At 36.5% G+C, this 15,664-nt stretch overlaps 1 protein-coding gene across 5 annotated transcripts in view; it reads right to left on the bottom strand.

The window, feature by feature from the left end:
• Positions 1 to 15,664, bottom strand: part of VPS45 (vacuolar protein sorting 45 homolog) — a 75,551-nt gene that overhangs the window by 20,101 nt on the left and 39,786 nt on the right. For 3 of the 5 annotated variants that reach the window (XM_082612004.1, XM_082612009.1, XM_082612006.1), the window contains exon 14: positions 12,525 to 12,656. The exons of 1 other annotated variant lie outside the window; for it this stretch is intronic. In XM_082612004.1, coding sequence (XP_082468130.1) covers positions 12,525 to 12,656 — 132 coding nt within the window. Of the gene's footprint in view, positions 1 to 10,047; positions 10,629 to 12,524; positions 12,657 to 15,664 lie in introns of those variants that run through there. One more of the 5 variants, XM_082612005.1, reaches the window with a different exon arrangement.

Genomic DNA, 15,664 nt, shown 5'->3' with positions numbered 1-15,664 from the left:
AAAAACTAATGTCCTGACTTTGTCAGAATTATATTATTACCAAAGCTCAGGCATCATCTCGGGTAGTAATGAAACTAACAGCTGCCACTAGTTAATCAAGTTAGTCATTTTTATCCAAAGGGCAACACTGTCTTAAATCTCATTCTTAATTATCTCTGGATGACAGAAATCTTTAAACAAAACTAAATGATTCCTTACTTTTATACTGTTATTTCCCTGCTTTGGTTTACAATATTTTTTAGTAGGCAGAAAGCTTCACATATCTTCCATTTGATAAAAACGTATTTTGCTATCTTGTGACATTTATAAGCAAGGGATTTAAAAAAATTATAGCTAGGGCTTCCCTGGTGGCGCAGTGGTTGAGAGTCCGCCTCCTGATGCAGGGGACACGCGTACGTGCCCCGGTCCAGGAAGATCCCGCATGCTGTGGAGCGGCTGGGCCCGTGAGCCATGGCCGCTGAGCCTGCGCGTCCGGAGCCTGTGCTCCGCAACGGGAGAGGCCACAACAGTGAGAGGCCCGCGTAACGCAAAAAAAAAAAAAAAAAAAAAAAATTATAGCTAGATAAATCTTCCTAAAATATTATTTCAACTGAGTGCCCAGACTGGAAACAAACTGAGTTCAATTCCAGTTTTGCCACTTACTAGCTCTATGACTTTGGACAAAGTACTTAACTACTCTTAAGTCTCATCTGAAAAATAAGGTTGATGATAATAATAAAAATACCTACCTCACTGGGTTGTTATGAGAATTAAATAAAAATTTAATGAATAAAGCAGCACTATCCAATAGAAATGCAAAGCAAGTCACAAATGTGAGTGGCTATGTAATTTTAAATGTTCTAGTAAGCACATTAAAAAGGTAAAAAGAAATAATTAACATCAATTTTAATAGCATATTTGTCTTAATCCATATATCTAAAACATTATCAACTTAAAAAATTATTAATGAGATATTTTACACTTTTTGTGTACTAAGTCTTTGAAATCCAATATGTATTTTATACTTGTGGCACACCTCAAACTAGACTAGCCACATTTCAAGTGTTCAATAGTTACAAAGGCTAGTGGCTACATTTTGGATAGCATGGGTATAAAGTATTAAAACAGTGTCTAACACATAGTATATGGTAAATAAATTTTACTTCTTAGTGTCATCATAATCCCCTCTTAGGAGTTGCTATGGATCAGTGTTTCTCAAATCATGTGCTCATAACACCAGCTAATATCTGGTGGTTCTAGGGCATGTCACTAAATAACACTGAAATACATAGTAAGAAAACTATTTCTTTTTATCTTTCTATCTTTCTAACCATATCAAGGAAAAAATGTCAGTTTGGTACTACAGTGCTTTGTTTTTTAAAATTTTAATTTTTTAATTGAGATATAATTCATAGGCAATAAAATGTACCACTTTTAAGGATATCATTTGATGATTCTGACAAATGTATACAGTCATGTAACCATCTCCTTGATCAAGATATAGAACACTTCCAACACCTGAGTTAGGGCTTCTAAAAAATCAAGAAACTAAAAAAACCCCTCAATAACAACAAGAGCCATGAAGTCAACCCCATGCCCTTGAATATATAACGTCAGATTGCTTTCCAGAAAAGTTATGGATTTACACTTCTACTAGCAATATTTGAGACTGCCTCACTGTACATTTAACTTGAGGAAATATTCAGAGATAGGACAAGGGTTTATCAATATACAAGATGCTTACTGCAGTATTTATATCAAGCAAAAAACTGTAAACAATCTAAATGTCAAATGGTAATGGTTAAACAGAGATACATCCTTAAAATTGAAACTATAGAGCCATTAGGATCATTTAAAGTAATTTTAATAACATGGTAAAATGTTCTCAGTATAATTAAAAGTGGGCAAAACAAGTATAAAACTTTATAGACAATGTAATGTGATCCTTATTATGTGAAAAACAAACATAACACACACAAAACTCAAAAACCTTCAGGTAAAGAAAAAAACACTAGGAGAAAATATACCAAAATATTAACAGTGGTTAGCTCTGAGTTGTGTGGTAGTATGAACGATTTTGACTTTTATATTTAATTTTTTTTATTACAATGAGCATGAATTATTGGGTGGGGGAGCCTATTTTTCTTCATCTGTCTTTGCTAGTTAGAGAGGAAATAACTGAAAAATGAGACCATTAATTATTGTGCAGGCTTGTTAATGAGGGTTTATTTGAATCCAGTAGTGTTATAGAGAACCTACTATGTGTAGTCATTATTATTGGTTTGAAAGAGAATCTGGCAGTAAGAGGACTGTTGATCTAGGGTTACTTTTCCTCCTCGTCAAAAGTCTTTTTTTTTTTGCGGTACGCGGGCCTCTCACTGTTGTGGCCTCTCCCATTGCGGAGCACAGGCTCCGGACGCGCAGGCTCAGCGGCCATGGCTCACGGGCCCAGCCGCTCCGCGGCATATGGGATCCTCCCAGACCAGGGGCACGAACCCGTGTCCCCTGCATCGGCAGGCGGACTCTCAACCACTGCGCCACCAGGGAGGCCCTCAAAAGTCTTAAGAAAGTACTGAACTGACTGACAGCACTGGGGAAGACTAAAGAGCTCTCTTCATCCACAGTTCAGGCAGGGCTCAGGTAATGCTGGCAGCACTACTAATACATTCACCTCACCTCCCTTTTCTACTCCACTTCTATCCTGTTTCTGAGAAGACAGAGGGATTTCTTCTATTGGGAGAACAATTCCATCCGTACTGATCTGGTTCTTGGCCTCTCAGCTCACACAGCTAACCTAACATGTCAACTGCTGCCAGCAAGGACCAGAACTCTTTAACACTGATTGACTTGTGAAGTGATAAGGCAAGCCAGCTCAAAACCCAAACCAAGATGCTCATTTATTTGCAAGGTACGATCATGTGCTTCAGAAACACAAGAATAATGACTCAGTAGGTGAATACATAATGGGTATAGTTCATTTATATATGTCTAGGAAACTTGCATTTTTATAATAACCCATATTCATTCTGAATATTTTAAGATAAATAATACTTCTCAATTCATATTAACTTGATTGCCAGGGTGATCCTGCTAAAATATAAGTCAGATGCCATGGTTCTACTCAAAACTCTACAATACACACAAAAACTTGTACACAAATATATATAGCAGCATTATTCATAATAGCCAAAAGGTAGAAATGACTCAAATGTCCATCACTGACATATGGATAAACAAAATATGGTATTTCATTTCACACAATGAAATATTATTCATCTGTAGAAAGGAAAGAAGTATTGATCTAGGCTACAACATGGATGAACCTTGAAAACATTATACTAAGTAAAAGAAGCCACTCGCAAAAGACTATATATTGTATGATTCCATTTATATGAAATGTCCAGAACAGGGAAATCTATAGAGACAGAAAGTAGATTAGTGGTTGCTTAAGGCTGGGGGATTCTTTCTGAGGTGATGAAAATGTTCTAAAATTGACTGTGGCGGTAGTTGCACATATCTGCGAATATACCAAAAACCAATGAATACTTTAAAGGGGTGAATTGTGTGGTATATGAATTTTACTTCAATAAAGCTGTTAAAAAACCCCCAATGTCCTACAATGCTCTCTAATTCATAGTGAAAACCAGTCCTCAAAAGAGTCTACAAGGCCCTCCACAATCAGGTGCCTGATACTTCCCTGACTGCAGCCCCAGACTCTTCAGTCTCCTTGAACACACTGCATGATCCTGCCTTAGGACACAGCGCTGCTGTGCCTGAGAGTCTCTTCCCCGTATCTGTTTTTGGCTCATTCCCTCACCTCCTCCAAGTCTTTGCTCAAACCTCTTCTTCATGAGGCCTGTCCTGATACCATACTGAGTAGTGTGACGGAACCCTACTGCCTCTATGCATTACTGATTTCCCTTCACCTTGCTCTGCTTTTTTCCCCCCATAGAATTTATCATCTTCTGATTTACTATAAAATATACTTATTTATTAAGTTATTGGTTATTTCTGTCTCTCTCTGCATTCAAATGTAAGCTTCTTGAGGATTAAGATCTTTGCTTTTATTCACAGAGGTATTCCAATATTCAGTAAATATTTGCTGAAAGAGTGAATGAACTATTGACTATGTTCTTCTCATTTGTTCAATAAATGTTTATGTATTCTAGAACTCATAACTAGGGCAATATTACTTCTGACTGTTTCACAAAGACTTTGGTGAAAATATTTGTGGTGAGTAGAACAACCCATGTCATATATAATTTCAGAAGTTGAAATTTGACGTATTCCCCGCTAACTGAGGATCTATTAGGCCAGTATGACTAATGAGACAAATGAAGAGGGAAGTAGTAAGGGCCAGGGGGAAGTATATCCATAAGATGTGCAAATACTGACACGGGAGATGACAGTCTGCACACTGCAAACCTGCATGGACCCCAGAGACTTAACAGACTAACTGCTTAGGGCAAGCACTTGCATGTGTTCAGGTCACTGCTGAATCTATTTACCTAGATCCTTTTTCAGGGCAGGTTCTCTGCTTTGAAAAAGGCATGAAAATTATGCCTGTAAAGAGGTCCCTGTGATCAGTTACTATATTTTATTTCTTTGATTTCATTATGTATAAAAGGAGAAGGGAAAGCAATACAAAATTCATATTAAACTTCATATGACTATGGAGAGAGAAGAAAATATTGACTACCTCCCTTCATTCAGAAGGCAGTTTTATTAAGAATGTTGCTAAGGAGATAATTAGTTTCTGCAAAGTTCCTTGGTGTCTTAGCAGCAAACACACACCATCTATTTTAAATAGTGTTTAAAGCTAAACAAAGATAATTACAATTACACATCATCAGAGCAGGTCCTATAGAAACAACTCATCTAACTACAAAAGGCCTGTAGAACTCTGTTTCACTGTGATCAGTGCTTGAAGCACTGAACAGTATTGTCACAAAAGAACTATTTTAAAGAAATAAGGTACTTAAGAGAGAGCAGCTGAAGTTAGAACTCTAAATGGCAAGTTGAATTTCAGATTCAACTAATGTGTATTTCCTTTCAAAATCTAAGGGACGTTTTAAGTAGAACAAAAAACTTAAGAAATAAAAAATGTTAGAATTTTCAATCCTTTCACAGAGAATGGCAACCACATTTAACATGGAATAATAGTCCTTTATTTTTAAAAATAAAGCAGATATTTTATAATAAACAAAAAACCTCTAAGTGACATTTATCTTCAGGTGCCTTCTGGCTTAAAACTTAGCTTACTTATACACAGGCCCTATTCTCTCACCAAAAGTTACTTTCATTTCTGGAAATATGTCAGGGAGGGAAGGAAAGAATTGCTTTTTATTTTTTGGTTTTGTTTAAAACTAAGATTTTGTTTCAATTCACAGTGAAGGCAATCTCAATGTATTTTAGAAACAGAAGGTATCCCAGGATGAAAGCTGTTCAAATTGCTACATGTGAGGTTCATGTGATTTTCTAGGATGCAAGAGCCAAGTTTTGACCCATCTACCTATTACATTAAGTATCTTGCTCCAAATCATAAACTAGTAAGTGGTAGTGCTGGGATCTGACTGCAAAATAAATCTGTCATAATCTCAGATTTTATTTAATACACCAGGGAAATCAAGTGTCACAGAAGTATCTTGCAATAGGCATTTCCCACTCTGGAAGGATAGTAGCTTCTATATCAGCATATAACACTCTGAGCTACAAGATATGATTTCTTTTTTCTTTTTTTTTTTTTTCAGTTGCACCGCAGGGCTTGCGGGATCTTAGTTCCCCAACCAGGGATTGAACCCGGGCCATGGCAGTGAAAGCGCAGAGTGCTAACCACTGGACCACCAGGGAATTCCCAAGATATGATTTCTTTTCTGCTTATTACAATGCTCACCAATCCAGATCTTTGTGGGGCATATCATATTTTACATAATTCCAAGTATAAAAAGAGGACACGGAGCTTCCCTGGTCGTGTAGTGGTTAAGAATCCGCCTGCCAATGCAAGGGACACAGGTTCGAGCCCTGGTCCAGGAAGATCCCATATGACGTGGAGCAACTAAGCCCACGAGCCACAACTACTGAACCTGCATGCCACAACTACTGAAGCCCGCGTGCCTAGAGACTGTGCTCTGCAACAAGAGAAGCCACCGCAACGAGAAGCCTGCGCACCGCAACGAAGAGTAGCCCCCACTCGCTGCAACTAGAGAAAGCCCGCGCACAGCAGCGAAGACCCAATGCAGCCAAAAATAAATAAATTAAATAAATTAAAAAAAAAAGAAAAGCTTAAAAAGAGGGCACTCATCGTGGCACATCTAAAAGTATACTCTGTTTCCTGGTTGCCATAGTCTCTCAAAATAATACTTCTGTACGGTAGAGTTTCGAGGTTAAGGCTGTGTCTTTGTCACTTATTCCTTTGGACTTTTAAGAAATAATCCATGTATTACATAGGAAATTGCACAGACTCCCACAAAAATTAAACCCTAACAATTCACAGAAACAAATTGTTCAACTTCTCCCCCCCCATATTTTATTGCTGCTCACAGCAGCCCTACTATATCCAGGTATAAAACTGAGTTTTAAAAAATATTAACCTTCCCATTTACTGAGAGTCTGGGATTTCAATATGTATTAAGAGTTGTGAACTCTTAATTACTTAACAGTCTAGTAATACCCAAGGTAATCCACATTCATCATGAAAATTGAGCCTTTCCTCTAAAAGCTGAAACTGTTGCTTTTCAATTACTTAAGCCTTTACAATAACTGGACTCTGAAATACAAATTGCACTATGTTCTTACTGATAGTGAAAAATTTCACTATTTACTTATTGCTGGAGGCTATATGTTTATGAAAGTAAATTAAAAAACCAGATTTTGGAACATTTATGTATCGCAAACATTAAATTTTTTCCAGGTTGGTAATTATCATAGCAACACCCTCTTCCTAAAAATTTCATTGATTGGGGACCACTGAACAATCTCATTCAAGATTTTATTGACCTTCTATTGCTTAAGGATATCTGCTCAAATGTAATTTAGCGTACTGCTTAGCATATTGTTAGGTCAGACAAAGAAATACTGAGCTGGTTAGCCGGAAGAATCTAGTATAAAGCTTTTACAAAGCTGCCATACTTTTTTTTTTTTCTGCCTTTCCTAATTTTACATTAAAGATTATTTTCTCAGGACCTGGGACACTAATTTAAGGAAAAACCTAGATGTTTAGGTTCCCCCCCCATTTTTTTTTTTTTTTTTTTTTTCTTTTTGCGGTATGCGGGCCTCTCACTGTTGTGGCCTCTCCCATTGCGGAGCACAGGCTCCGGATGCGCAGGCCCAGCGGCCATGGCTCACGGGCCCAGCCGCTCCGCGGCATATGGGATCCTCCCAGACCGGGGCACGAACCCGTATCCCCTGCATCGGCAGGCGGACTCTCAACCACTGCGCCACCAGGGAGGCCCCCCCCTCCATTTTTAATAGTAAAATGCAGTTTTATTCACAGCACTATTAATTAGCCAAACACATGTGAAAATATATGCATTTTTATTTGTATGTAATATGACTAAATTACAAAGAAATATATTAAAATCTTTGCCAATCTATCTTTCCATCTAAATCCAAAGTATTTTCAAAATTGAGATACAGATGTTTAGCTTTAAACGTCTAATGTTTCAAGTTAAAGAGAAAATGCTATGGGCCATGGGGCTACTAATACTCAATGGGAAATATTAACTCTCAGAAAGATCATTTAAAAGCCAATTAGTCTTTCTGAATTCTGATATTAAAGCCTATTTAAAAGCAGATAATTATATATACATTTATGAGAGAACTTATTTAGATTAAGAAAATAAAATCCATTATGGCTATCTAGTAATAAAACATTTTGAACACTAAATTATTAAATATTATTTAGAGAACAATAGAGTGTCAAGCATTCAAGTAATACTTATGAAGGAAATGCATAGTGATTAAAAGCATGGACTCTGGCTTTGAGTCTTGGCTCTATCTCTTAGCAGCCATGTTTACTTGGGCAAGTTATTTAATCTCTCTGCCTCAGTTTCCATATACAGAGTGGAGATAATAATGTACATACCTTATATGAGGATTAAATGACTTAATATATGTAAAGTACTTAGTGAAGTGCCTAGCACATAGTAGATGCTCAATAAATATTTATTATGATTATGATTATGATTTTTATTTATTTATTTATTTTTGCGGTATGTGGGCCTCTCACTGTTGTGGCCTCTCCCGTTGCAGAGCACAGGCTCCGGATGCGCAGGCTCAGCGGCCATGGCTCACGGGCCCAGCCGCTCCGCGGCATGTGGGATCTTCCCAGACTGGGGCACGAACCCGTGTCCCCTGCATCGGCAGGTGGACTCTCAACCACTGCGCCACCAGGGAAGCCCTATTATGATTATTTTTATTAGCAGCAGCAGGAACAAAGGGAGAAACTTGCATAAAATAGTTGTGATAGTATTGTGTCACTCTGTGCTCAAAATTATTCAATGGTATCCCACAGACTACTGAATTAGGTACAAAATCCTCAGTCTGACATTTTAGGATGCACGGTTAAGCTTCCAAATACTACCTAAGAGTTTTCAAATTAGAGTAAACTTCGCATAATGTCACTACCATTTTAAACTTTTCCAAGATCATAACCACACTTATACTTTGATTTCTGAAATCAAGGCCAACTAGATAAGGCGAAATTAAATAAAACACATAGAAATGCTGGATAAAAAATTACCTACATACTTTTAAATGAATAGCTTAACCTATTAAGAAATTCAGGGAAATCTCCAAGAGTCATCACAAAAAGGGAACCAAATTTTAGGTTGATAAGTATAAACCAATGCTTGTGACTACCCAATAGGTATATGCCAATGTTCATAATATGCCAGTGTTCATAAACAAGGGCACTGTATTTTAACAGCCGCAGAGGGTCAGGAGACAGGGCTTAGGCCTCAGTAAGGAAGGGAATTAGAATTAAGACTCTCGTATAATGTAGAGGCCCTCACTGAAAAGAGAGAATAGAAAAACAAAAATCTTCTATCTGCACAGGAAGATCACAAGGAAACTTGAAAATAAACCAGTATAAGCTCTGCATGGTTCAGGAACCCTTCAGTACAGAAATTAACATTAAAAAAAATTCTGAACTGATAATACCCTTTGGGTACCTGGCCTAAATGAAAGACAGACTATGCAGAAGAGATATATCTTCAACTTAGGCTCCTCATGAGCCCTGTGAGTCTTCTTTAAGATAACTTGTAATACAAAATTACATGCAGAAATGAGCCATCAGGAGCTAATGTCAGCAGACACAACAGCAGAATTAGACCTCCAAGTACTTCAGATTATAGAATTAATGTGGTTAAAGAAAAATCTGAAAAGGCTTTGAAAACATGAGAAGAGAAGAAATTAATGAAAAATCAGGCAAATTTGAAAAAGAAGCAAATAGAAATTACAGGCATAAAAATATTACCTTTGAAATTAAAAACTGAATGTACAAATTAAACACAGATTATACATAGCTGAAGAGAGAATTACTGAACTGAAATAGTAATGTGAAAAAAATTACACAGAAGGCAGCACAGAGAGATAACAGGTGGATAATATAAATAAGAGGTTAAGAGACATGAAAAATAGATAAATGCCTAACATATAGCTCCCAGGAGTTCCAGAAGGAGAGAACAGAATAAGTGGGGAAAAAATGCAATATTCAAAGAAATAATTTCCAGAAATTATGCCAAACACGTATTTTCATACTAAGTAACATAAATAAAAATAAATCCACATTTAGATACATAATACTGAAACAAGAACACCGAAGACAAAAAGATAATCTTAAAAAGAGCCAGAGGGCTCCCCTCCCCTGGTGGCACAGTGGTTGGGAGTCCGCCTGCTGATGCAGGAGACATGGGTTCGTGCCCCGGTCTGGGAAGATCCCACATGCCGCGGAGCGGCTGGACCCGTGAGCCATGCCTGCTGAGCCTGCGCGTCCGGAGCCTGTGCTCCGCAATGGGAGAGGCCACAACAGTGAGAGGCCCGCGTACCTCAAAAAAAAAAAAAAAAAAAAAGAGCCAGAGAAGAAAATATTGCCTACAGACGAAAAACAATTGTATCGAGAGTAGATTTCGTTAAGAAGTCTACTAAGACAGCAACAATTGAAAATAGTATTATTCCCTTGTCTTCTTTTTTTGGGGGGCGGGGCCACACAGTACTGGCATTCGGGATCTTAGCTCCCCAAGGGTCGAACCCACGCCCCCTTGCAGTGGAAGCACGGAGTCTTAACCACTGGACTGCCAGGGAAGTACCAGTATTCCACTGTCTTCTGATTTCTAAGTGCTGAAAAAAACTATCAACCTGAAATTCTAAACTTAGCTAAACTAAGATATTTTTAGACAAAAACGTCAAGTTGACCAGAACCTGAAAGGACTACTAAAAAGAGGTTCTTTAGTAAGAAGAATACTGGATCAGAAACAAGGGCCAGGATGAAGAGGGGGGAGAGGCAAATATGTAGGTAAATCTAAACAAATATTGACTATTGAAAATAATAATGATTCATTTGGGGATTATAAAAACAAAGTGGAACCAATATGCTGGACAATGACAGCTTGTAAGTTGGAAGGAAGGTGATTAGAGATTCTTCTAAGGATCTGTTTGTGAGAAAGGCAGAAATAGATTAATTTTAACCACTGTTTCTTCATTCATTCAACAATTATCTTTTATGGACAGGTAAAACTAATCTATAACAACAGAAGTCATAATAGTTATTATTTTGTGTGGAGTTGTGCAAAGGAGGGGACATGAGGAATAAGGGAGGCTTCTAGAGATACTGGTAACATTCTATTATTTGATCTGTGTGGTGGTTACATAGATGTATTCACTTTGTGCTATTTCATTGCTTATCATTTGTATACTTTTCTGTATGTAATGAAGTTATGTACATGTAATATTTCTGTAAAATTTATAAAAGGAAACTACTGCACAGTTTACACCAAAATAAAATTTTGATAGATTATAAATATAGAAGTTTAAATACAAGTCCTAAAAATAATGGAAAAAATAGAGGTTAGTATTTATATAATCTTGACTGGGAAAGAACTTTCTAAGCATGACATCAAAGGCAGAAATCACTAGTAACTTTGATTACATAAAAGTAAAAAAAGAAAAGTTTTATACAACAAAACACTGTGAATAATATAAAACAAAAATATCAAATAGAGGAAAATATATTTTGCAAATATATAATATTAGAAAATGATCAATATCCTTAATTATACAGATATAATTCTTGCAAAGAATATGAACTGGCAATTCACAAACAGAAATATATAAATGGCCAGTGAGCTCTGGAAATTGACAAAGAGGTTAACTAATCTGCCTAAATTCACAAAGATAGTAAGAGGGAAATATTCAAATCCAGCCAATCTTACCTTTCAATTAATATTTGTTTAATGAATGAATGATTATATATTTAAGACTATGTTTTTATCACAGACTACAAAATACAGGTTATAAAACAGAATGTACAATGAGGCAAATAATAATACAAAGTGAAAAAGTACACAAACACCTCTAATGCCTCCCTGTTTATCTATGTATACATGGCTCAGCATGGATCTCTCAGGGTCCCCAATCATTAAATTCAATTATCATGCCATCGGTCTCTAGTTTCCTCCTCATCCTCTGTCTTTCCTACTCTTAGTTTCCAAATTAATCTTCCTAAAATACTATGACCTTCTTGTAATTTTACTGCTTAAAACTTTCAATGATTCCTCATTTTCTACACAAGAAAGTAGAAAAAGATTCCTCAGCATGGAATTCAAGACCTTCTACAATTATGGCATTCAGTCAACCTTTTCACTTATTACACACATTCCAGCTAACTGACTACTTGCTGTTCTTTTTCTATGTATGTTGCCTATAGCTTTCTGTAGCTTGTTCATGTGGTTAAATCCGCCTAGAATGTACTCTCCCTCCATATGTCCATTTTTTATCCAAGGCTCAGGTTATACACTATCTTCTCCATGAAACATTTGCTAGTTTCTCTTAGCCACTCTGAGAATCCATGGCTCTTTTACATCTCTCTCCAGGCACTTATTTTCTTATTTTTTATGTTCTATCTTTCCTAATAGACAATGACTTACTTGAGGCAGGATTTTTATCTTCTTCATCTTTGTATTCTTCTTACTAAATATTTACTGAATGAATGTACTTAATCAGCAAAACAGAAAAACTCACAGAATTCAGTAGTATTATGTTTGGGTATCTTTAAAATGCCAGTCTGTTCCTTGAACATAGGAAACAAAACTGTTAACAGTGAAGGTTGGTCATTACTCTCCAGGTATTTGACTGAATTAAGTGATTTATGAACTTAATAGAGTATACATCCTTCATCTCACACAAACTCTAAATTATTCTATGAACTGATGCATTTTGGTCTACAGCAGTTTGGTCAGCACTGACCTTACTTTTCCTACATAAAGGGAATTTAAGCCTTCCTCTCTGGGAAAGGGGAAAGAGTTATAGGACTGAATGTTCTCCCTTACCTTTTCGTGTTATGCACAGTGGTTCCCCCCAGGACAATCCTCACTCCAGGAGTGGTACGGTTCAGGTTATAAACTGTTAGAGCCTCTTCATAGGTGGCTCCTCCAATTATAAACACAATGATATCCTGAGGTCTACAATAATGAAGGAAGTTAATATCATAGGATAAGGGGGAAAAAAGGCAAAATTTGCTGTTACTATCATATACACAGTTTTAATTTCTGAATCTTTCTTTTTTGGTGAAGGAAGCAGAATTAAAGCAGAATAGAATAAAAGGTTTAAAAAAAGTTTTAATTATCTGAAATTGGCAGGAAACAGAGCAGGAAATGCTGAATAGTGATTTGCTTTCTGTTTATGAGCGGATGTCATAATTTCTGTGCTGTGGATTTCAGAATAGCACAATAGTGTTTGCTGGAACCAAATGTAGGAATATTCTTTTATATTCAAGAGACTGAAGAGTACTTCACTGTGATATGGTATCAATATAGCAGTAATTTATGCTTGTACTACACATCTCCTTTCACATATAAGCCCTTCGTCAAATACTTAGTACAGTGTCATTACAATGGCTTCTGTCCAAGGACCTCAAAGTATTTTGTAAAGTACTGGTATATTTGGATGTCCCCATAACACGGGAACAAGAAACATTTAGTATTTTGAGTGCAAAAAAAGAATGGGATACATAAATTAATGACACTTCTAGAAATCCACCTCTTCTTAAAATCTTTGTTCCTCAATCCTTTGATAAACCAAGAAAAAGAAACCATGGAAACAAACAAAAAACCCGTGGGTGTAGTTTTGATACTGGACATGCTGACGCATCAGCTCAGTCACTAGACTCATTTAGGTTGCACTGTGTAGTTTTACGGTGTTTCAATCTTTATCAAAACAGCTTTATAACAAAAGTGAGTGGTCCTCCTATTAGATCCTTCTGAAGATATGAACAAGAAGGAGATCACATTATTTTCAAAACTGTTAAAGTCTGCCTTGTTTTTCTTTTCTCATGCCACCAAGAGAAGATAAAATTACTTAATCTTAGTAGGCAAATAATTTTGTTACATCACTTACTGGCCATTATTTAAAATGACATCAAGCAGAAGCAACCATTTTGGAGGTTATAGCACAAAACTAAATAGAAATATCTTTAGTCAAAGGATGTACATGCTTATGTATAAATCATGGGAAAAAAACCAACAACCAACCCTACATTTCCTTTCTGTTTGTCTCTCTGTCTCTTTATAAAACACCTTGAAGGAATCACTAACTGAGAGAGTATTTGTTCTTGTGGGACTTCATGAAAACAGAATCAGATGTTGTGGCTATTTAAAAATGTTCTGGTGCAGCCACTATGGAAAACAGTACGGAGGTTCCTCAAAAAACTAAAAATAGAGTTGCCATATGATACAGCAACCCCATTCCTGGGCATATATCCAGACAAAACTATAATTCAAAAAGATACATGCACCGCTATGTTCACGGCAGCATTATTCACAATAGCCAAGACATGGAAACAACCTAAATGTCCACTGACAGATGAATGGATAAAGAAGATGTGGTACATATATACAATGGTATACTATTCAGCCATAAAAATGAATGAACTAATGCCACTTGCAGCAACATGGATGGACCTAGAGACTATCACTTACTAAGTGAAGTCAGAAAGAGAAAGACAAATACCATATATCACTTATATGTGGAATCTAAAATATGACACAAATGAACTTATCTGTGAAATAGAAACAGACTCACAGACACAGAGAACAGACTTGTGGTTGCCAAGGGGGGGAGGGGGGATGGGGGAGGGATGGACTGGGAAGTTGGGATTAGTAGATGCAAACTATTACATATAGAATGGATAAACAACCAGGTGCACAAGGAACTATGTTCAGTAGCCTGTGATAAACCATAATGGAAAAGAATGTATATATTTGTATAACTGAATCACTTTGCTGTACAGCAGAAATTAACACAACATTGAAAATCAACTATACTTCAATAAAAAAAACTTAAAAAAATAAATATAAGAATGTTCAGATAATCTCTGAATTGCAGAGATACCCAACAAAGGCTCCCAATAATGAAGGGGTGGTTATTTTGCAACTGATTTAGCAGAGTCAATTATGACATTTCTATGTGAACTTGGGACTTAAAATCATGCCTTTGAAATGCTACATTTTAAGACAAGGTAAGCTTCATTTTAATCTACCCACCTGAAACAATGTCATTAGCATCACGATGCTTTAAGTGTTCTATAGTGTTATATATTCTACAATCATTTTTTGTTACTTTAAAATATACTGTTTTGGGGAATTCCCTGGCAGTCTGGTGGGTGGGACTCTGTGCCTCCACTGCAGGGGACCCTGATTCCATCCCTGGTCACGGAACTAAGATCTTGAAAGCCGCGCGGTACAGCCAAAAAAAAAAAAAAAAAAGTTATAAAGTAAAATATCTGTTTTTGACTATATAAATGTTTGCACATGGTATAATATAAAAAAAGGGCATATTGTAAAAAAAAAAAGTAAGTTTCCTTCTCACCTCAGTTCTCTTGCACCCCAGTTTCTCTCTAGAGGCAAACTCTATTACTCATCTCATGAATATCCTCTCAGAGATACTATCTATGTGTATATACATATATTTACAAATTTACATATTCATATTATAAGATACATGCATATGTATGTATATATTTAATATATATTTTATATACAGCCTATAAACTGCATTTTATATACAGTTGTGTGGACATACTGTGCATTTTAAATTTTGGTATGTATCTCCAAGGTGTTCTACAGATGTCATTCTACCAGCAATTCAGGAAAGTGCCTATTTTTCCACATCCTGTCAGTACTGTGTATTATCAAGGCTTTTGGTCCTTTTAAACTAAGTTGATCACTTGCTCCTCCTCAATACTTTCTTTACTTGGTTTCCAGGACATCACATTCTTTTGGTTTTCTTCTTACTTCATCAGTTGACATTTTTCAGTGTCTCTTGATGGTCTCATCTCATCTCCCTGATCTCTTTATTTCTTTTCTTTTCTTTTTTTTTTTTTTTTTCCGGCTGCGTGGGGTCTTAGTTGCGGCACACAGGATCTTTCGTTGTGGCACACTGGCCCTTTGTTGTGGTGTGCACGCTTCTCTCT

The sequence above is a fragment of the Mesoplodon mirus genome (assembly GCF_964341445.2).
Source record: "Mesoplodon mirus genome assembly, chromosome: 3".
In the NCBI taxonomy this organism is placed as follows: Eukaryota; Metazoa; Chordata; class Mammalia; order Artiodactyla; family Ziphiidae; genus Mesoplodon; species Mesoplodon mirus.
This window is presented reverse-complemented; position numbering and strand designations above follow the sequence as displayed.